General features: G+C 35.3%; 1 protein-coding gene across 2 annotated transcripts in view; it reads left to right on the forward strand.

Annotated features, from left to right (window-relative positions):
• Nucleotides 1-8,854: 8,854 nt before the first annotated feature.
• LOC134842267 (myb-like protein X) overlaps nt 8,855-22,769 on the forward strand; it is a 31,514-nt gene continuing 17,599 nt past the window's right edge. The window contains exons 1-7 of one of the 2 annotated variants that reach the window (XM_063858533.1): nt 8,855-9,139; nt 13,009-13,121; nt 16,484-16,692; nt 17,232-17,388; nt 19,417-19,554; nt 21,059-21,226; nt 21,636-21,776. In XM_063858533.1, coding sequence (XP_063714603.1) covers nt 9,031-9,139; nt 13,009-13,121; nt 16,484-16,692; nt 17,232-17,388; nt 19,417-19,554; nt 21,059-21,226; nt 21,636-21,776 — 1,035 coding nt within the window. In that variant the 5' untranslated portion in view covers nt 8,855-9,030. The remainder of the gene's footprint in view (nt 9,140-13,008; nt 13,122-16,483; nt 16,693-17,231; nt 17,389-19,416; nt 19,555-21,058; nt 21,227-21,635; nt 21,777-22,769) is intronic. The other variant, XM_063858534.1, reaches the window with a different exon arrangement.

Here is a 22,769-nt window from a genome sequence, read left to right on the forward strand (position 1 = left end):
AAACTTTGAGCCTAATCGAAGTCCTATAGTGAGTCTGAAATGCTGGATCGATAGTTTTAAGCTTAGACTTTTACACAGGATGATTTTCAGTCACTGAACCAGATTTATCTTAGAACGCATTTAATCTTCTTACTTCCCTTGGTTAGAATCATATGTAACCAACGTTCAAGTGCTTTTTACCACTAGAAAACTAAAATTCTGTTTCCCATCGCTGAAGTAAGCATTTTCTAATGACCTCAAGTCACGAGTGGTTTAAAAACTGCCATGTAGTGGAAGCACTTCCAACTATGTCGGACAAACTGTTCGACATTTGACCACTAGAACTAGGGGCCCAGCTAAAAACTGGAGAGACCTGTTTGATTATTTTTCATTTTTCTAACGACTCTTTAATTTTCGAATTAATTAAATTTTGTCCAAGCATTGCAAATATGACTATAATATGTTGACTATAACTGACATCACAAAAACGTTCTGGAACAAACCGACCTGATTAAAGAGAACTAGCGTAACTCGTGCAATTTTTCGTTGGACTTCTTCGAATCATACAAAAAATCTCAACACAAAGCCAATAGCACCAAGCAAAAGCGAGAAAACGTAAGCATAGCGGATTCCATTGTCTAAAAAATACACACAATAAGTATATTGAATCTTTGTTCCAATGCCAAAAAACTTTTAAAAAAACTTTTCCTAAGTGTACAGCTCTTCCCCGAGACAAATTAAGGACCAGCCGCTTAGGCAGGGGAGTTTCCTACAACCTGGTCTATCGATTAAACCCTTAATCCCAAATCTGGATGGGTAGTTTTTGAAGAAATCGAAAAGATTTGAAAAAAAGCCAAAAAAGTCAAAAAAAGTGGTTTTTCCTAAGTCTATAGCTCTTCCCCTAGGCAAGTTAAGAGGACCAGCCGCTTGTGCGGGCGGGGGAGTTTCCTACAACCTGGTCTATCGATTAAACCCTTAATCCCAAATCTGGATGGGTAGTTTTTGAAGAAATCGAAAAAATTTGAAAAAATGGCCTAAACACCAAAAAATTGACTATTCCTAAGTGTTTAGCTCTTCCCCTAGACAAATTGAGGACCAGCCGCTTGGGCAGGGGAGTTTCCTACAACCTGGTCTATCGATTAAGCCCTTAATCCCAAATCTGGACGGGTAGTTTTTGAGGAAATCGGAAAGATTTGAAAAAAGGCCAAAAAAGTCAAAAAAAGTGACTTTTCCTAAGTCTATAGCTCTTCCCCTAGGCAAGTTAAGGACCATCCGCTTGTGCGGGGGAGTTTCCTACAACCTGGTTTATCGATTAAACCCTTAATTCCAAATCTGGATGGGTAGTTTTTGAGGAAATCGATAATTTCCGAAAAAATAGGCAAAAAAATCAAAAAAGTGACTTTTCCTAAGTCTATAGCTCTTCCCCTAAGCAAATTAGGGACCAGCCGCTTGGGCAGGGGAGTTTCCTACAATCTGGTCTATCGATTAAACCCTTAATCCCAAATCTGGACGGGTAGTTTTTGAGGAAATCGAAAATTTCCGAAAAAATGGGCAAAAAGTGAAAAAGTACCGAGTTGTGAAGCTTTTCTAAGACCGTAGGGGGGTGGGGTAGGGTAAAAATTGCCCTAAATTTCATGCAGGCAGGTAGGTGAAACGCTACTAAATCCATTGGTACCACTTTTATGAGAATCTGACGGGTAGTTTTTTGGGAAAGCGAATTTTTCGAAAAAGCGTCTCAAAAAAAAAAAAATAAAAAAAAAAATAAAAAAAACCAGATCTCATCTGGAGAAAAAAAATCGTTTTCATAAAACCTGTTTAATAAATCAAACAGGAATTGAGGAACATAAGAAGGCAGACTCACCGGTAGGCCTCCGCCTTCAGCAATGCAGCTTTGAGGAAAATATCTTGGATGTTAGTTGGGAAATTATGGATATGTCGAACAAATAAACAAAACTGTTAACATATAATGAAAGAGAAACCGGGCTTGAACACCGCTATGAGTTTAGGAGCAGGGAGTTAACAATGAAAACTTCTTTGCAAAACATTTTTGACGTTTTATATAAAACGTACATTTCTAAATTGAAATTATGACTCAGAATTTTCCAGTTAATCTTTTAAAAGTATTTTATTCTAAATAGTTATTTTAAAAGTCAACTGTGATTGGCTTTTTTTTAAATGTTGGCTTAAAACCAAAATGTATGTGAAGTATTGTCATTAATATTTGTAATTTGCTTTTTATCGTCATTTAGAAAAACGCACGTGCACTAAACTTGATGTTTTTGCCTTCTGATTTCTGCATTTTGAAAGAGAAAAAATCTTTTTTTTTCAAGTTTATCCGGGTAAAAGCTTTTGTTGCCCCCCACGAGTAAAACTAAGACATGATTCAACAACAACTGACGGAATCTCAGCAACACGAAGAGCTGATTGAAAAAGAGACAAAATTCAGAAATGCGCTAACAACAAAAAGTCGACGGAAGAAACAAAACAAATCCATATAATCGAAAGTCAGCCAAGCACCTGATGCAGGCATATCGATGTGGTATTTCCGAGAAACTGAATTATTTTCCCACAACATTGTAACAGAAGATGAAAATCACAAAAAACAATAACTGTGAAAAAAGATGACTGCAAACTGCGTACACTGACAATCATTGCTCCCCCCGAAGCAGAACATTTTTATAACTAGCTTCAAAAGCGAAGGAATTCCAAGCTCTCATAGACCCAAAAACCGTTACCCCAAAATAGCCAACATCAATTTTTTGAATTTGCCTTATGTATGCAACGATATTGAGGCAAAAATATTTCTCCAAATACCGGAAGACATAATTCATAGCCTTATTATCCAACGTGAGACCTGTATTGTAACCAAACCGGTTTAGTATGTTGATACAGGAAGAGCCATTTTAAAAGTAAAAATACAAAAAGAAGAAGAAGAGAAAAAGCTGACGGACTGTTCTTATAAATCGAGAATGAATGGCTTCAAAATATGGGAAAGTATGGAAATCTCGTTTCAAATACCTTCACTACTTAAATGTCAAAAATGAGAGATCTCTCGACGCCCAAGCAGTAGGTCAATACGATGATTGGTGCAACATAGGAAATCAACAAACCAATAATCAGTCTCCACGAAAACCAAGCTCCACTAAAACCAGCGACGAGAAAAACGATAACGAAACAACAAGCGATAAGTCTTGTATCGGCAACGATAATGTCAAAGGAAAGAATGTCGAAATACCACCATCCAAAATTTGCTTATTGAATCAAAAACAAACAGTGCAGCATAGAAAAACAAAAGGATGAAGTTCTCAACAATCAGATCGTAGATTTTCATTCTTACTCTGCCAAGGAAAAAAAGACAGTTTAAATATCGAAACTAACAAACGAAAATTCTCATCTGACGGAAGAAAGCTTACAAAAAAAGAGCGTGAAATTTCACTAACCTCTTGGTCATTTTTGACACCGAAGAAAGGGCCTAAAATGAAATCTAAAACTTCTGGAGAAGACTGGTTGGAGAGAAGTTTTAGCAATTTTTCTGTGTGTCAAAAACCAGATATTTTTTTTGATTATCATTTTCAGCAAAGGAAATCTAGCTAAATTGCGGTCACTTAATAAAAAAAGTCAAGTATTAAAAAAAGTCGTCCGGTGTCATTTTGTGCATTCAGGAAGCAAAATTATCAAAACTTACAATTATACATCTGAGTTTACTGGATAAAAATAGGGTTTCATTTGAATTCAAACCGGGCCTAAATAATTTGGGTGATTTCCTAATGTTATGCTCATCAATTTGAGTCCTGCAAAAACAATTGCTTCAAGTACAGGTTTTCAAATGTTAAAATTTGTCAAACTTGATTGGTTTGTTATCAGCTTTTATGCGAACTCAAACTTATTACAAGCAACTTTGAGTTCCAAAATTTAGCATCAAATTTTTCCCTATTAATCAAAAACTATCATGCGCGTGATTTTAAAGCACTCAGTTATGACAATATTCACAGTTCTTCAATTATTAAGTTAAATGATGCACATATGAAACGATTTACCCAACTCAAAGAACAAATTATTTATTGTTTTGGCCGTGTTGATTTCGCACTCAAGAATGTTTTTGCAATTATACACACTATGACGAACAACTTAATTTTTTTGCGCGCTTAAATTATGTTTTTTTGAATTTAGAAGTAAGTTATGACTAAAATATTAATCTCTGACCATTTTCTCTCAAACGTTTTTGTTAAGCCATCAAACATGTATCAACGCGGCCCTAGTTACTGGAATTTATATGAAAAGTTTTTAAAATACAATGCTAGCTTAATTCGTAAAGATCCAAAAAAAAACTTTTTTGAAATAAATCAACAATTAATTACGAAAACTTTAAGTATAATTTTCAAGACTTTTTGAAATTTATTCTATAGAACAAAAAACGTTTAGATCAGAAAGAACTCTATAATTTATCCATAATCTCTAAATAATTTAAATGTTCAGGAATTTTTTTTCTCAGAGATTGCATTCACAGCAGAAAAGGTCCATATCCGAGTTTATTTGGAAATTATCATTTGCTGCAGGAAGACTTTCAAAATGTCTCAAAGGAAAAAGGTTTTTCAAATTTTCGAAAAAATCAGAAAACTCTCAGCTATACTTTTGAGCGTGTGCCCAAACTTTGCAGTCAATGGACTTCAAAGAACACAATTAATTCAATCAAGCGAGTTCATGTGGATCAGAACGTTTATCATACGGATGAGAGTATTCTTAACCATTTTTAAAAATATTTTCAAATAATTTTACATCAGACTCCGAAAAACTAGTGATGACTTTTTCAAAATACTAGAAATCAAACAAACTAGAGAAAAATGTGAAAGATGAATACAATCATTTTACAGATGATGAAATTCACTTGGCTATAAACAAACTGAATTTTAAAAGCTCTTCTGGACCAGACGGCCTAACATCCCGGCTATACAAGACTTTCATGGATGAATTTTGCTCAATTTTCGCTAAAGTATTCCCTCATTTTGCTCAAGGCGGAAAACTCTCAAACAATTTTTTTAAGCAATAATCAAATTGCTCCCGAAATCTGAAAATGCCGAAGCAGTACAAGATTTTCACCTGTTTAGTCTCATGAAAACCGACGCGTAAATGTGTGGCCATGTAATCTGTAAAAGAATCTGCAAAAAAGATCTTTTCAAAATTGTAAGAGTTCATCACCACGCGTATTTGTCTAAACGACAAAAACACACAGAAAAACGAATGTTGAAATAAGCTATTTCTCCAGAACGATTGGCTAACCGAGGTTCATATGCAGTAGAATTAAACTTTTCTAAAGAATTTGAGTTGACAGACCACTTCTCATCAAAATTTTGAAAGAGTTGAACCTTGATAAATTTTCCGTTAGAGCTAATAAAACCTTTTTAATAAGACGAAAAAGCAGTAATTGAGGTAAATGGTCTCTTATCTATCGGCTTCAAAATTCATCGCGGTAAGAGACAAGGTTGCCCTTTTTCCGCATTTTTTTTCACAATTTTCATCGAACCCCTTCTTCAAGCAATTGAATCTAAAGAAGCAATTGAAGGTTTCTGGTTATTGTGTTGCAAACAAACTCAACTGGTGATGAACATAAGTAGAAGTAAATTAATTTCTTTACCTGATTTATCACCCTATAAAACAGTCAAGGAAACGAAAATACTTCGTTTCTTGTTTTACAGGTGCAAAAAATGAAAATATTGAACAAATGTTGAGTTCTCAAATTCAAAAACAAAGTGGATTAATTTCACTTAGTAAATTTTTGAGAACAAATTCATTAACACTGTCAGTTTATGTTATCCCTAAATTTTTTCATATGGCTCGTCATACTAAAGTTAACTTGAAAACCGTTAGTAACTGCCAAGGTTCATTGAAAGCTGAATTGAAAAAATCAAACAGACTCGATATAAGAAAGAAGTTAGAATGTGGAGTAGGTTTACCATGCCTTCACTCCAACTTTTCAGTCTTGAAATTATCGATTTCTTTGCTTTCGATATATTGTTACCAACAAAAACTATTCCCTGAAAGAAATCGAAAATTTGTTGAGAAATACGAACATTTCAGTTGAAAAAAATTCGAGTGATTTTGCAATATTTTCAAATGGTACAAACAGCCGTTCAATTATAACGCTGCAGGCAAAATCGCGAGATGTTTCTTATTTCTGCTTACAAAACTGAAATTTTCATCGAGCTGCAAATTTCCGCTTGTTTTTCGCTGCAAACCGTTATCTCTGTTCAGAAGAAGAATTAAGTAATTTTACAGGCAAAGCTTGGAAACACTCAATGCTTGATGTCCGGGAAAAATACTTTCTTTATAAAATCGCATACGCTGTTTTTAAAGATCGCTGTTTTTTTTTTTCTTGAGAGAATGTACGAATTTTTTTTGTAATTTGTACTGCGAAACATTCGAACACCTAATTTTCAGTTGTCCCTCGCTACAAACTTCAAAAAACATATTACAGATTAACAATTGGCGGGACATTTCTGCATCAACAAACATGGCAAAGCTGAAGTAAGTTGTTGCAGTTATTCGTGGTGCATACTCGAAATCAGCGAAGTTATGGAAAATCAAATTGCAAATTTTTGTGTCATGGGAAGTATGGATGATAAGAAATAAAAATTGCTCCTTCTGATATAAACTACCCAGGATATGTTAGACCTGAGCAAGAAATCAGGTTACCCGGTATTCGGTAAAAGTAATGTTAACTGACAAAAAAACTGCTCAGAAGAAGAAAGTAGATATTTCAAGCGTACCAGGATACTCTGTATCCAGTACTACAAAATTTATTTGAAACACAAGTCAAAGAAAAAACAAAAAACAGTTTGCCGAACAGGATACCCAGTAACAGGTTGAACAAGAAGTGAACAGGAACAGTTCAGAATTTAACTAGACGAGCTCTTAATAATTTACAACCAGTTTCTTGTGTTAGCAATTAATTTACTAACTCGATGAGTTGTTTTCGATTAATATGATGTATTTGATTTACCTGTTGATTATGAAACTAAAATCTAAGTAAAAATCCTGCCGATGCTCATAGTTGCGAAATTATTTGAAGTTTACTTTTTATCAAAAATTTCTTGAACCATATCTTTCTGGTTCTTTTTGGGTTTTTATTAAACAATCCATTGGGGGCACAACTTTGCCCAACATTAGCAGTACTGTTGTGATTCTGGGGAGCGACAACATCTAAAAAATGGAAGTTTTTTTTCTCGATTTTTTATAGATGATTTCGAAGTTTTTTCTCATATTAATTGGAAATTGCTTGAGTATTTCAGAAGCGCAAGTTCTGTACATCTTTTACACGTTCTCACTGGTGCCCAGATCTTTTTACGAATGGTGGAAAAAGTTAAATTACCTGAACTTTTTAAAGCTTCCTCTCGTGACAGATTGCCCATCAACGCTGCTTTGAAAAAGATTTTTGGTTACTTACATGATTTGAGTCAACCAGAACTTCGTGTTGCATTGAGATTTGCGAGTCTCGAAACTGTTCATCCGATAATGTTCTCTTCGAAAACACTAAGCCTTATTCTTCAAGCTTAATCTTGTTCACTGTTACGTTCGTTGGAAATAGCTCTGTTCTTACATGGATTTTATGGTTCAATTTGGTTGTTACAATATTTTTTTACACAAATACTCATGCAGCTAAGTAATTGTTTTTTACGATGATTCGAATGATCAAGTCTTGTGTAAAATCATGACAAAATTTTAAAGGAAAAAAAGTATAATCCTAGGTTGCGCACTGGAAACTGAGTGATGCTAAAAAACGCTTTAAGGGAGAAATTAGGCGTGCATGATTTTCCTAACAGTTACAAAGTAATAGGAACTTCCATCGAAAACTAGCTAGGAATATTTCAAAAATTTATTATGTGCCGTTTCTCAGAAATGGACAAACATATTAATAGAACGACGTTTAAAAATTTCTCATGTTTCCAGAAAATGAGAATTCGAGCCTTATTCAAACTTTAGAAAGCTGGCAGATCGGTGCTGTATATTTATTAAAGTTTTGTTTGGAAACGTCGATTTTTTTTGCCCTATGTCAAAACTCGTTAAATATTCTCATAAGATTCTGCGCCGCAGTTGTTTTTTTTTTTTTGCAGAAAACTGGCAACAAAGCTTTTCGACTACTTTTTGGATCATTTTGAATTAAAAAAATGACGTTTTTTGGCCTCGCTTGTTACTCAAATTGAGTGTATTTTAGCGCTCATAGTAAAAATTTTGGTTTAACAGCGAGAGCTCTGGGACGCTACTGCTAGGGTGGGAGTTGCTGTGAACAAAAATGCGTGTGACTGATTCGTGCGAATTTCTTTCGTGTGAATCAGGAAGCGTTTTCCTTGAAACGAAGAGAACGGATAGTTGTGGAAATCACGATTATTGAGACAAGTCACGTTCACTTTACTCTCTCAGCTTAATAAGATTCTCGGTTACTGGTTTAGTTTAACTCACTCCTTCGTTTGTTTTTTTATATGTTTTGGCCCTTCCTAAGTTTTAGATGGTCCATTTTTCGACCATTTGATTTTGATATTTCTGCTGGGGCATTTTTGAGCTTTACCTTCGTGACATTGCTTTTCTCGAATTTCCCCTCTCCAACTTAAGTTTTATCCTTGAATTGAAATTTAACAAATTTGTCTTGGGTTTTGTGGCTGATTTAATATTTTTTTACTTCTTTTACTTCTTTTATTTTAAGAACATGTTTTTTAATTCCAAAAATTTGATCTCGGTAACTATATTTTGTTAGAGAATAACTGTTCATATGAATTTTTTCAATCAAAATTTTTAAAATTTTTTTTATAGCTTTAGATTTTTAGAAATCCAAAGCCTTTGTGACTGGGTTATATGAGGAGGGACAAGTGAAGTAACTTCGGTTACCAAGATAATTTTTGACCTTCTGATTATTACAAAATTTAGAAAAAATTTTAAGGAACAGCTAATTTTTACTCGATCTCAAATTTTCATGATTTCTTATTTCGTTTATGCAAAGCATGTTTTTATTCAGCAGTGAAAATCAATTTAAGTGTTAGAGTGATGTATTGAACAACAGTTATGCCGGCTCAAAAAAATACAGCTGCCAAGGGTGATTATGTGTACTCTGATGAATCCTTCGATGAAGACTCATACAATTCCGACAATGATGCTAGAAAAGCAGGAAGAGGTTCTGTTTTACATGATAGATTAAAGTCCGCTACTACTACTAACATCTGCTCGAGTGTACAATCGCCTATCACACCTATTACTAACAAAACTAACTCGCGGCAATTGCAAATTAAATCTCAGTTGCTCAAAAACAGAGGTTGGTTGCTTTCTGTTGGTTGCGTGGAAAAAAGATTGCACCCGAATTTAAAATTTCTCCCCATTTTTGATGGCTTGGACAAAAAAGCTCATTTTAATCTTGCTTCACCAATAATGGTTTTTCTTTGAAGACTTTGTGAAAAATTTGGGAATACAGTCTTTGATGAATGGCTGCTCATATTGAATTTTAGTTTCAAGCTCAATTTTACGAAACAAAGCTAATAGTTTATTTTGTATTTTTTTTAACCATAGGCATTCGTTTCAAACGCCAGTGATGCGCAGCTCCGCTTTGCCTAGGGGCTGAATTTAAAATCATTAATTTAAAGGTGCACCATGACTAGGGTTGTGCAGTTACTAATAAGTAAAATTCGTTTACTAGTAAGTGTTGAATGACTAGTTCACCAACTAAAAGTAAACAGTTTGAAACGCATGTTCCTGAATGCACGGTCAATAAAAAAGACTGAAGCAACCATCTCCCTCTCCTTAGACCTGGCACATCATAATAACGACGTTTCTTGTCTAACAGAAACATGGCTGAAAAGCGAAATCGAAGACTCCTATATATATATTCCCGATTATAATCTACTTCGTCATGACCGCAACCCCGAAAACTCAAACAAGTCAACTGGAGGTGAGGTTTGTGCCTACATTCGATCTACATTCAATGTTAAAAAACTCACACATAACAACTGCAACTTGTTTGAAGTGTTGTGGCTCCTCGTCGACATATCTCCCCGCATATCCTCTTTGTTGTATATTATCCTCCACTCCATTGATCAATAGAAAGGAAAACTATTTAGACTATCTCACAAAAACGTTCGACGAATTTCTTAGACAGTACCCACACGCAGCGTTCATTATTGGTGGCGATTTCAACGACTTCGACACTGGCGCAATAGAATCTTCTCTTGGGATACACTCAGTTTTCACGGGTGTCACCCATAAGCGACCGCAGCTTGATTACGTTATGGTATTGCAGAAGGCACCAGTGAAGCAATGCTTCTCTATGAAGACTACAATAAAGACAGACCACTTAGCACTTGTTGTCAAACCTAGAGTTCCCATACCTACAGTACGGCGTAAGGTGTCTTCCGTGATCAACGACATCACAAAAGATGCCAATTGAACCTCGCTTTGGATGAATTTGATTTCAGTCCCCTTTTTTCGATCAAAGACCCTCAGATTGCCTCGGACTATATGATCGATACTCTGTTTGATCTATACAATTTATATTGCCAACTCAAAACCGTTAAGCTTTCCAATAAAGACCCACTCTACATGAGCCCACTAGTGAAACTCCTATTGAAGAAAACACAGCAACTGATGAGAAGACACAAACATCGTGATGCCGATCTCGTATCCTCGCAAATCAGTGCCCTGCTTGTTAGCAATATTGCCTCGGACAAAAAAGCTAAAGGGTCAGCTAAGTGGTGGAAAAAAGTCAACACCTTGTCTGGTTGGAAGCAGAAAGAAGTATTACGCATTCCTTTCTCAGCAGAAGAAATGAATAAGTACTTCTGCAGTATATCCACTGTTACCAACTATCAAGATCATGTTTTCCTAGATTGTACTTCATCAGAGTTGCCTCAACTAGAGCTACATCAAGTTTATATTTATCTAAAGCGGGTCAAGATCACTGCGGCTGGGCATGACGATCTCCCACATTGGTTTATCAGAGAAAATGCACACAATCTGGCTGAACCGTTACATCATCTCTATAACCTTTGTATTCGATATCAAATATTTCCTAATGTGTTCAATTTATCTAAAGTAGTACCCATTACGAAGTCGAAAGTTATCACTCAATGCAACATGCTTCGGCCCATATCTGTTAACCCGATACTTGCTCGGATTTTTACGATCAAGACTCGTATACGATCAATTTGTTTCCAATTCATACAATTTGTGGCTGAATAAGAACCAATTTGGTTTCAGGAACAAATCTTTGACTATTTGTGCGCTCATCAAATTAATGGACGACTGCAAGTCTCTCGAGAAACAGGGATGCGCTTATATCCGAATCTTTTCTTTGGATCTTAGCAAAGCCTTTGACAGAGTGCCACACCATCTCATAATCTCACAATTATCTAAAGTTGTCCCGAGTGTGAATCCCTATATTGTAAACTTGATTCGTTCTTTTTTGATGCACCGGAAACAGTTTGTTGTTTATGACAACCCCAGATAATCAACGAGCAGTACCAATAGTGGTGTACCGCAGGGGACTGTGATAGGTCCCCCGTGTTTCAATTTTTCATATGACGACTGTCAAGTTACTCAAACCCTGGCGACATCTGCAAAGTTTGCGCATGACAACACCCCCTGCATCGGTGGTAAACATGGAGTTGTTTCGGCGAATCAAGCCACCGGTCACATCATGGAATGGTTTGAATCCAATAATCTTATCTTGAACAACGAGAAATCCAAAGAAGTTCAGATCAAATTATCTCACTCAATTACTATTCAACCTGTTCATGACATTGAGATCACCGACAAACTTAAAATTTTAGGCATCACGTTCACCGATAAACTCTCTTTTGAACCTCACATAACAAAGGCAACCAGAAAAGCCTCATCACAGCTATTTCTGCTGATTAAACTGAAAAGCCGTGGATACACCAAAACTGAACTCAATCTTCTCTACAATCAGCTTGTTATGCCCATCCTATCGTATGGTATTCAAGTATGGGGGGGGGGCGCACCCCATATTTGCTCGACAAGGTAGACCGAGTCCAGAGGAGGGCTGTTGATGCAAGCGTTATTCAAGGGTTTGTCTCAATCAACGACTTAGTAAGGAAAGAGGAGGAAAAACTTTACCGAATTATATCGAGAGATGACAATCATATTCTTTCAAGTATAATTCCATCTCGATCAGAGTATAGCGAAGCAAAATTGAGAGCGCGAAACCCAGTCGGCATTTATTTGATGAAAGAAAATATATGCGGCATTTCCCTGACAGGTTCTTGAGAAACTACAATTTGTAAATGTGTTTGCCAATCATGTTTATTGGGAAATCTCTGAGAGGTCTCGGAATATAAGCGCTTTTAGTACGGTTCTATAACTTGGCATACAAATCACTGATATTGCCACGAACCATTTGACCGGAATGAAATTTCGGATTCTAATTGATTTTCCATGAGAAACTACAATTTGTAAATGTATTTGTTAATCAGCAGTTGTACTTTACTGATTTCAATTAAGACTCATTTATTTATTTAGTTAAGTTACTTGTAAGTTACCACTTTTTTTTTACTAATAAGTTACTTTTACTTAGCAGTAAGTTTCACAATGTCAGGGTCTGCTTGAAATTACCAATTTTGAGGACTTTTCGTTTTACACAAACTCAAAATACGCTAAATAATCACTATGATCAGTATTATCACGTAAAGCAGCGTTGCAGTATATGAAAACACGTTTATCTGCTCTATCGATTGATAATTGAGCCTCATTTCTTTCAAAATTTTCTTTTTGGTTCAACTTACTAGTAATAAGCCTTATTTTACTTACTAGTAAGCTACTGGTACATTTACTAGTAACTTACTTACTAGTAAAAAATTTTGCACAACCCTAATCATAACCTACTTCTTATGGTGTTTTTTTGCGCGTTCACATAAATTTCAATAACAGGTGATAGAAATGTTTCCTTTTTGTTCAGGTGATGTGAAATAAATTGTTTGTGGCCGACCTTTTTGCATAAAAAAAAATATTTTGAGTAGTTGAAACTTTTTATTTCAGGCAAGAAAAGAAAAAACTCCCAGCTAAGCATTCTACCGTCCCAATTCAAAGATGAGGCCATCCAGCAGTGGTGTCACGAGCAAATTACGAAGCGAAAGAACCTGCAGAATAAAGTAGGAAATTCTTCTCACCAATATAATGCGTTTTGTATATAATGAAAAATTCGTTAATCTGATTATCCTGAATTACCGAACAATTTTACCGTAAACTCTGGCCCCAACATTTTGTGATGTTGAATCTAACTTTTGAGGTCATGAAATAGACATAAATCTTTGTGACTATATCATCTTAAACGAGAAGAGCCGGTTACTGTGCAAATTCTCAGCCTAGTGCAAAGCAATCAGTTGCACCAGAGTAGTCTTTCAGACCTTTACTGAGGGGTCTGAAACACCAGGATTTGACTCTGAAAAGGGGTGGCAAGCTGCATAAAAACCCAGCTTACCAGTCCCCCTGCCTTAATTGGTACTTAGACATCTTTTTTTAACTGGCAGTCCCAAACAAGAAGTTTAAAGGCGGACGCCCCTCTCCTCAGGGATTCAACCCCTGCCTTAATTGGTCCTTAGTCATCTTTTTTAACTTGAGAGTCCCAACAAAAGTTTAAAGGCGCCTTCGACGCCAATATATATCTTTTTTGAGGGTAGAGCGCGCGCCGTAAAAACGCAATTTTGTGTCAAAAGTCTTCTCAAAAGTGCGTAAAAGTGTCGTTTTTGACCTGTTTGTTTTTTTTCAGAAAGTTCGCCTGCCGAAATAAGGTCTTTTTAGAGACATGCACTCTACCTCGACAAAATCCTAGATCTGAATTTGAACACACCATTGCTAAAATCTTTCACAGCCCCGGGTAATCATCGGAATAAAGCCTAATGCATTTGAACTTTTTCTGCTCAAATTTTCAAAACATCTGGTGGTTAATTGGTTGTTGTGGAGATTTATGAAAATTAATATTGTGGTGATTTAAGGAAACGTGATATCAACAAGTTGTACAGTGAACCACCACTGGTATTTTGTAAACCCTTACATTGCAAACTTAATGTAAACCCTGATATGAGAGCATCAGTAAAGCAATCGAATTGCACTTTTGGTCAAAATAAATAATTGTATTAAACAATTTTAAGTTTAAAAATTTGAAGCTCATTTGTATTAGCTCATCAGTTAATTTTACTTTGATAAACGTATGAAATCAAAATACGGATGGATAAGTTTTTTTTAAATAATTCGCGATGACATTGAGTTGTTTAAAAATTGTGCATTGAACGGCCTCCAAATAGTTTCCAAAACAGAAAGCAGCTAAATTCCAAAAATTTATTGGACAACAGTTACTTGTCAGTTGAAAGATTCTCAATCGAACCCAACAGTTCATGTTTAATTTCACACTCTCAAAAAGGATAAAAAATTGAATTTGGAGACGTTCTATAAAGAAATTTTAAAGAAAAGCAGATTAAGGGTTTTTTATTCGATATACTGATTCACACTTATTTGTTTTTCCCAATTTTTCTTGAAGTAATTTTTGTTCAGGTTGTAAATTGAATTTTGCATTTTCATTCTTAAACAGCGGAAGTTGTTTTTCGAAAAATTAACTCTAGATTAGTTCGTTTATTATAATAAATTCAAATCAATTGAACAACGGGTCTGGCGTAGAGGTAAAACATTCGAATCCACCCGGAACTTAATTTTTGTTTTCAAACTAGAAATGTTCTGCTTTTTTGGGGCAATCGTCCGCCTTTTTATTTTTTTTTCAGCGTAGTTACCGGAAACTTTTTCAGAGATTTACTTTCCTTCCAATATTTTTGAGGTCAATTAGTAGAAGTAATTGATTTGATTTTTTGTGGAAATGTTTTTTGCGTTTTTCGAAAAATTTTAATACTAATTTCACAAAGAAAATTTTAAAAAATTTTTCATCAAAAAAGTTTTTATTGTCGATTAGCACAGATTAATTATTCATGCAAATATTATTCCAGCAATTAGCATTATTTGGTTGTTACCGCTTCATAATTTTTGTTCCGATGAAACTTTAACCTCAGTTTTTTATTTGGCATGTTGTTTTTTTTTTGAATGATTTTTATTCCAGACAAATTGTTAGAATTTTCAGACAAATTGATACAAGTCGGTTTAGTTTCCGAATTGGGTCTTGCATTAACTACATATAAAGCACTCGTAGATAATATATAAGCCGTACATTTTGGTTGATTTTCGGCTTATTGGCTGTTGATATTAATTTTGTTTGTCGGCTTTTCTACCTAAAATTTTGGTTCGTACGAACTTTTAGTCTTTTTTTGAAGACCAATAAGACTCTGGCTCAATTTTTCTCAATGCTCAAAATCAACCCCATAAGGTTGTCTTGAAATACTTAAATAATTTTAATTATGAAAAAAAAAACTTTTTGTTTTTCTAGTTCCTTTTCAATTTTCTTTCGCTCGAAGTCTTCTTAGCTACTTCTTCAGCGTCATGCTGTTTTAATTATATATTGTTGAATCGCAAGTGGTGCGAAGCTCAGCTTCGCCTTTTTGTTTAATTTGTCATCCGCGTCATGTCGTGTTCCTTTTTTTTAAGGCTTGCAACGTTTTTTTTGGATGAAGTAAATTTACTTAGTTTGGTAAGCAGGCAGTTATAATGTCTTGTTTCGTCTTTCGAATACAGTAGCTGATTTTTTGTGCTCGCTGTTATTTTTCTCGAGATAAATTTTGAATTCTTATCTTAAAATTTTTGATGCATCTGAAAGATATTGATTAGCTAAAAGTGAATGACATTAGTTTATATACCTCATTGAAGATCTCGCCTCCCTGTTTTTCTTCGTTAAGTTATGCTGGTTTAAAAACTGCCAATTGAGGATAATTAATGCGCGGAAAACTTTTCTTTGCAAACTAAAAACTTCTATGTCTTGCTAGGCTTCTTTAAACATAAAAGTACAATTACTATTTAGAATAAATGTTTGGAGCTGTCGCCTTTAGTTTTATGCATGTATTTACTCCGTGATTTGATCAATAAACTGGAGTTTCGCCGCATAGACCATGCATTCATGGTTAGATTTCTCTTGACCCTTAAGACTGTTTTTTTCCTATGTCTGCAGTGTTTTGACCTCCTAACCACTCCCAGGAAGCGTATAGCTGGTCGAGTGTGGTATCATATTAGAGCGTCTCCAGTCGTGATTTGAATTCTGAAAAGTTTTTACGACAGATTTCTGTGTGTCGAAAAAACTGTTCTCAAGATTTTTATATTCGTCTAATTTACAGTAAAACGCGGAATAATTACTCTATTTCTGGTTTTGTATTTTGTCAGTTATGCTTCATGTTTCTGATTATCGAAAACAAAAACTTTTTATTCAAAATGATTCCGATTTTTAATTTTTTTTGTGCAATGGCTAAATAAACTGTTGTGTACTTTTGAGTTTGCTGTTTCTATTTGCTTGAAAAGATGCATACTCTGTACAAAAGTGATTGCTTAGTGTAAAATAGTATTTATATATCTTTATTATTTCTAGCTGGGAGAAACGACGAAGCGAATGGAAGACCTGCTGGAAGAAAACAAAGACCTCAGGAAGCAAGTGAGATTGAGTGAGAAGAGTCTGCAGAGGATAGAAAAAGACCAGAAGAATGTGCCCTTTATGCTACGTGAGCATTCGGCCGATATTCGTCGTCTCCGTCGCAATGTGGAAGATGAGCAGAAAAATAAGGATGATTTAGAACGGAGGTGAATAGAATAGACATGGGTTCGAACCCGGTTCCTTTCTCTTACCAATTGTTAGAAAAGCGGGATTTCTTTTTAACTTTTTCCTCCACATGGGATCTAGTAATGAATAACCATCCTATAAATAGTTAAATCAATGGTTAAGCGTGTGCGGAATTTTAGATTCTTGAAGTATTTGCCATCTGGGGTGGAGGGGGGAGTGTTGGTGGCGCAGATAGTTTAAATGAACCAAAATTTATTTGCAAGATATTGCTCATATTCATATGCCTGGGCGGATATTTTTTTTGTCCTGGTTAGGAAATTTTGTGTTTGGTGTCCCTATGCCCTCTGGCTTCTCTGAGTGCAAAATGTAATTCTGAAGTGGATTTTCATATATTTTTGTTAGTTGTATTCAGGCTCATCCATTTGAGCCGCTTGCGGTTCATTTGAGATTTACTTTTATTTAACCTTTTCCTGTTTATTTACGCCTTTGTTTCCTATTTGTTATTTTTCTGTATTTGACCTTTTGTTGACCTTTCCCTGTTGTTTTGTTGTTTCTGTAGGAACAAGAAGATGTCAGAGGAGTTGATTCGGATGCGGGACGAGAACAGAGACTTGAAGAGAGTTATCAACGACAAAGACCTCAACAAGAAACAGCTGGACATGAAGATGCTAGATGAAGCAGAATCCAAACTGGAGGAGGCCGAGAAGAAGAACGAAGTGAGTTTTTATATAACCATCATGTAATAGTTATGTAATTATTACGCAAAAAATTATGTTTGGAGTATTTTAAAAATTATAATATCTGACAAAATAAACATTTTCAAAGATTAGATTAGATTCGTTATTATTGGAGAATCGCATACTTTACAAAAAAGGCTCAAAATAAATTTGATTACTTGGATTAGTCATTATTGACACTGTTTTTGCCCAATTGACACTGTTTGACAGTTTTTCTAGGGTAAAAAGCTTTACTTCATAACTATCGAACGTTTTTTTCCGCAAAAAAATGCCCACTAAAAGAACGCCCTTGCAATCAATAAACTTTCAAATGCAAAATAAAAATTACAGTAACATTTTCTAATTCCTTTAAAAAACAGAATGTAAAATATAAATGAAGAAATCAGAAAGGGCAAAAAATACACCTAATCAAACGCTATAACCAAATCATTCAGCAAAAGTTGTTTTTCCGTAAGAATTTGCCCGGTGAGGTCTTAGAATTTGATTAGCTTTTGCTTATGTGCAAAATGCATGCTATATGCTGTATATGGAATATACCTTCTTACAGGGAGAGCTACTTGTCGTTTTGCCGTTTTCCCAAAAAAGATTTTATATTCGTCTTAAAGAATATGGTTTTTTTTTCTACAGAAATATTTCTATTTTTTAACTAGCATTTTTTGACAGAATTTTTAATACCATTCGAAAGGTACTGAGCCCAACTTTAAAAATATGATTTACCTGTGAACATTTTTCGTAAAGTTAGGGTGGTTTAATGAATGCCAGTTTGGGACAATTAACGCGCGATATATTTGTGCTATTAACGCGTAAGCGGAGATTTATTCCTTATAAGGGAAATCGTGTCAATTTAGATTGGGGCATGATCTTTAGTCTGTTTAATATTTTGCTATATGCAAAATATATCGCTGTATTTTTTACCTAGTGTATTTTGAAAATTTTATCTATTATTGTCCCGATTTTCGAAGAAAGTGAGGAATATATATGCCCGGGGAGTTTTTTTTATTCAGACCGATTTTAGAAAAGTAAACTGCATATGTGCGTCGATCCGAGAATCTTGGGATTGCCAAGCGAGTATGCATGCTCTATACTAAAGTGCGGCATTGCTGGCTGAAATAATACTTTGATATTTTGTTTCAGTGCACAAATTATTTATGCGTGGCGAATTATTTGCACTCATAATTGTTCCAAATTAAATTGAGGCAAGCCAATTGGTCTTACTAATTCTATAAACGACTCAATTTTTTTGCATTATGATCTGCCTAAAATTTGCAGTTTGTCAATACGTCTTATACCAAAAACAATTCGAGACCAATTAATGGGCAGTTGGAACATTCAAGGCTTTGCCTTGATACGCGCAGTCTTGTTGTTCCGACTTTCGTAACGAAAGTAACGGAATATTTGTGCTCGAGGTGGTTGTTTTTCTTCAGCCAAATTTTGACTTTATAACTAGCCATTTTTGACGGATTTTTTAAAAAAATGTCAATCAAAAAGTATTGTTGTCTTGAGCTTAAATTTGAAAAAATTTCACCTGTGATCTTTTTTTTGTGAAGTTGTGGATTTTAAAGCTTGCTATTTTGGCCAGCTTGGGACAATTAACGCGCGATATATTCCGCGCTTTTAATGCGTGAGCGGAGATTTAATCCGTCTTAGAAATCGTTCCAAATTGGTTGAATGAAGCTTACTTGCCATAATTGATTTGTTACAAGGAGCGAAATTTATCCTTTTGTACTTTATATGGCGTGTGGGGGGATGATTTTGATATAAAAAATTCAAAATTTTGAAAAAAAAATTTCATTTTTTATTTCATTTTATTTTTTAATGTTTTTACTGCTCCATAAACCCTAAAAGGCAGTCAGAACATTCAGGGCTTCGCCCTGATACGAGCAGTCTTGTTTTATTTTAAACTACTCCATAGAAATTAAAACGAAACGCAGTCGATAATTCAGGGCTTCGCCCTGATACGAGCAGTCTGGTTATTTAAAGAATTCGCACTGTTTTTCAACTGTTTAGGAGAATGAGCGGCTGATAGAGTTGCAGCAGAAGAACCACAAGTCCGAGTCCAGCAGACTCAACCAGAGGATCCGGGCACTCCAGATGGAGAAGGAAGACATGGAGAAGGCCATTCAGGACCTAGACCAGAAGCTACAAGTGAGCTCATCCTATCTCGACTAAACTCATATCTTTTTATTTTCATTTTTTAAGAAAGAACTATCTTTTTTTCAGTTTTTTGTTCCGACTTTCGATACGAAAGTAACGGAATATTTGTGCTCGGGGTGGGTTTTTTTTTCTTCAGACAAATTTCGACTTTTTAACTAGCCATTTTTGACGGATTTTTTTAAATATCATTCGAAAAGTATTGTTGTCCTGAGCTGAAGTTTGAAAAGATATTTTACCTGTGATCATTTTTCGTAAAGTTATGGGGGTTTAAAGATTGCCATTTTGGCCAATTTAGGACAATTAACCCGCGATATATTTTGCGCTATTAACGCGTAAGCGGAGAGTTAATCCGTCTTAGAAATCGTTTCAAATGCGTTTAACGAAGCTTATTTGCCATAATTGATTTGTTACAAGTAGCGAAATCTATCCTTTTGTACTTTATATGGCGTGTGGGGGAATGATTTTCATAAATTTCAAATTTTTGAAAAAAAAAAATTTTTCCTTTTTTTATACATTTAGTTTTTTAATGTTATTACTGCTCCATAAGCCTTAAAAGGCAGTCGGAACATTTAGGGCTTCGCCCTGATACGAGCAGTCTTATTTTGTTTTGGTTATTATTATAATTCATCAAAGCAATTTCAGCGCTCAAATTTAATAAAATATGCTTACTTTTCAAAAAAGAGATTTCTGTAAATTGGTCGTAATTGATGTAAAAATGTAAATAAGCCTCAGAATAAATATATAAAACTATTTTGCTACTGGATTCTGAATGTTAAAGCAAGAGCCTTAATATGATTCGCAAATTGCTGATTTCAATCTGCCTGAAATGGGCTTAACACTATCTCCGTCATAAATCCTTCTGCCCCTTGCTTTCATTTGAGGTTCCTAATTATTAAGACGACATTATTGTTCCGACTTTCGATACGAAAGTAACGGAATATTTGTGCTCGGGGTGGGTTTTTTTTTCTTCAGACAAATTTCGACTTTTTAACTAGCCATTTTTGACGGAATTTTTTATATCATTCAAAAGGTATTGTTGTCCTGAGCTCAAATTTGAAAACATATTTCACCTGTGATCATTTTTCGTAAAGTTATGGGGGTTTAAAGATTGCCATTTTGGCCAATTTGGGACAATTAACGCGCGATATATTTCGCGCTATTAACGCGTAAGCGGAGAGTTAATCCGTCTTAAAGGTGTTCCAAATTGGTTGAAAGAAGCTTATTTGCCATAATTGATTTGTTACAAGGAGCTAAATCTATCTTTTTGTACTTTAAATGGCGTGTGGGGGATGATTTTCATAAAAAATTTCAAATACAAAAAATTTTTGTTTTGTTTTATTACATTTAATTTTTTAATGTTATTACTGCTCCATAAAACCTTAAAAGGCAGTCGGAACATTCAGGGCTTCGCCCTGATACGAGCAGTCATGTTACTATTTAATAACGAAGAATTGCTCGGTTTTGCAGACGTTTCAGTTACCGTTTTATTTTCCAGGAAAAAGACAAGGAGCTTTCGATCCACTACATTTATGCTCAGAGATTGACCAAGCCACCTTCTAGACTATTGAACACTCCCCCCAAGGCCCTTCATGTGAACAAACAGACCATGACAGAGCCAGACATTGCACAGCAGAAACTGGCTGACGAAAACCTTCTACTGCAGGTACCTTCTGTAGTTAATAACAAATTTAATTTCGAACGCATTGCAATACTGACATATAGGGTTGTAACAAGTTTGAACATTCAGCCTTAATTAAAAGAGAAAATGATCTAATCTAGAATCTTACGCACAAAAAAAACTTAGTTTTTCAGAAAGACTGTTCAAAAATGAGGTTGTTATGCTAAGTTAAGTCTGTATGGTCGAGTTTGTTATCAGTCCAAAGTTATAGCAGTTTAGCTTAATTTGTTTTTTTTAAAGATTTTTAGTTTAGATTTTTAAGCATGGATGTAAGAAATAGATTGAAACCAACGTCGAAGTGAGCAGTTTTAAAATAATTAACTTCGGTAAAACTTGTCGACCAAAAAGGATTTTGCTGACAATTGGGCATTAACTATAGAGTGTGTTGTTACAGCAAGAGGTGAAGCATTTAAGAAGTCAGTTGCAGTCCTATGGGGCCACTCAAGAACACATGGACCAGGAGAGACTGAAACTGGAACAGGAACAGAGGGAGAGGGGGGACAGGGAGCGGGAGTTCAAACAGCAGATGGAACAGGTAACGCCTCCCCCCCCCCCCTCCATGAAACGCATGGAGCCGCAACCAAAAATAGCCGTTAAGATGACATTTGTGATGTATTTTAGGAACATTAATAGCCAATGCGAGCAAAAGTTTTGTAGCCAATGCGAGCATTTTTTAACCTAATTGTTTTAACCAATTTTACTATTCGGCTTCCATAGAACCAAGTATTTAGCTCTTCTGCATAGTTTGCAAGATGCATATTTTGGACGTTCTACATCGAGCAAAATTTCTAACTTCGAGTGGAAGAGAGTTTTGAGCATTTGCCCGTGGGAATTTTGAACTTAATACCTGTTTGCTACAAGATAAAATTCCTTGAATTTTTCATATTGGGTGCCAGACCTGCCGTGGAATTGTTGTTTTGTCGCTGAGACATGACCACCAAGTTTTTAACCTGAAGTTATAGCAAGAACACTGATATTTCAAGTTGGGCAAATTTGGGAAACAAATGTCTTGAAATGTTGGAATTCTTCATCATCATTCTTTCTTTCTTTATTTTGACACCCTTTCTTGTTCTCAGAGGTGTTGAAGGCAGGGTGACCACTTAGTCTGTTTAAATAGACTGATCTGTTTCAGTCTGTTTTCGGTCTGTTTTTTTAGCGAAGTCTGTTTTTCTGCGTATATCGTCTTTGGTGCCTTTGACTAAGAAACGAGATAGGAGTATACAAGCGGAAAACGCCGAATGAAGAACTACGTGCAGTGTCAGCCGAGCTGAAGGCTGCAGAAGAAGCTTTGGCAGCTGTGCAGAAAAAGAAAGCCGCTTGCAGGAATGTAATGACTCTGTTTCTGCCCGTGTAATTACACCGAAGACTTTAGTCAAGGTGTTATGGTATCGTGTAACGGGTTTTTTTTTATAATGTTGTCTGTTGTCAAGTGTCGACAAATAACGTCCACAGTTATCAATTATCATGTGGGCTGGACTATATCGCGCTATGTCACGTGATTGCGTATGTTTGTTTCTTTATTTGTTCA

Source organism: Symsagittifera roscoffensis, chromosome 3 (assembly GCF_963678635.1).
Source record: "Symsagittifera roscoffensis chromosome 3, txSymRosc1.1, whole genome shotgun sequence".
Taxonomy (NCBI): Eukaryota; Metazoa; Xenacoelomorpha; order Acoela; family Convolutidae; genus Symsagittifera; species Symsagittifera roscoffensis.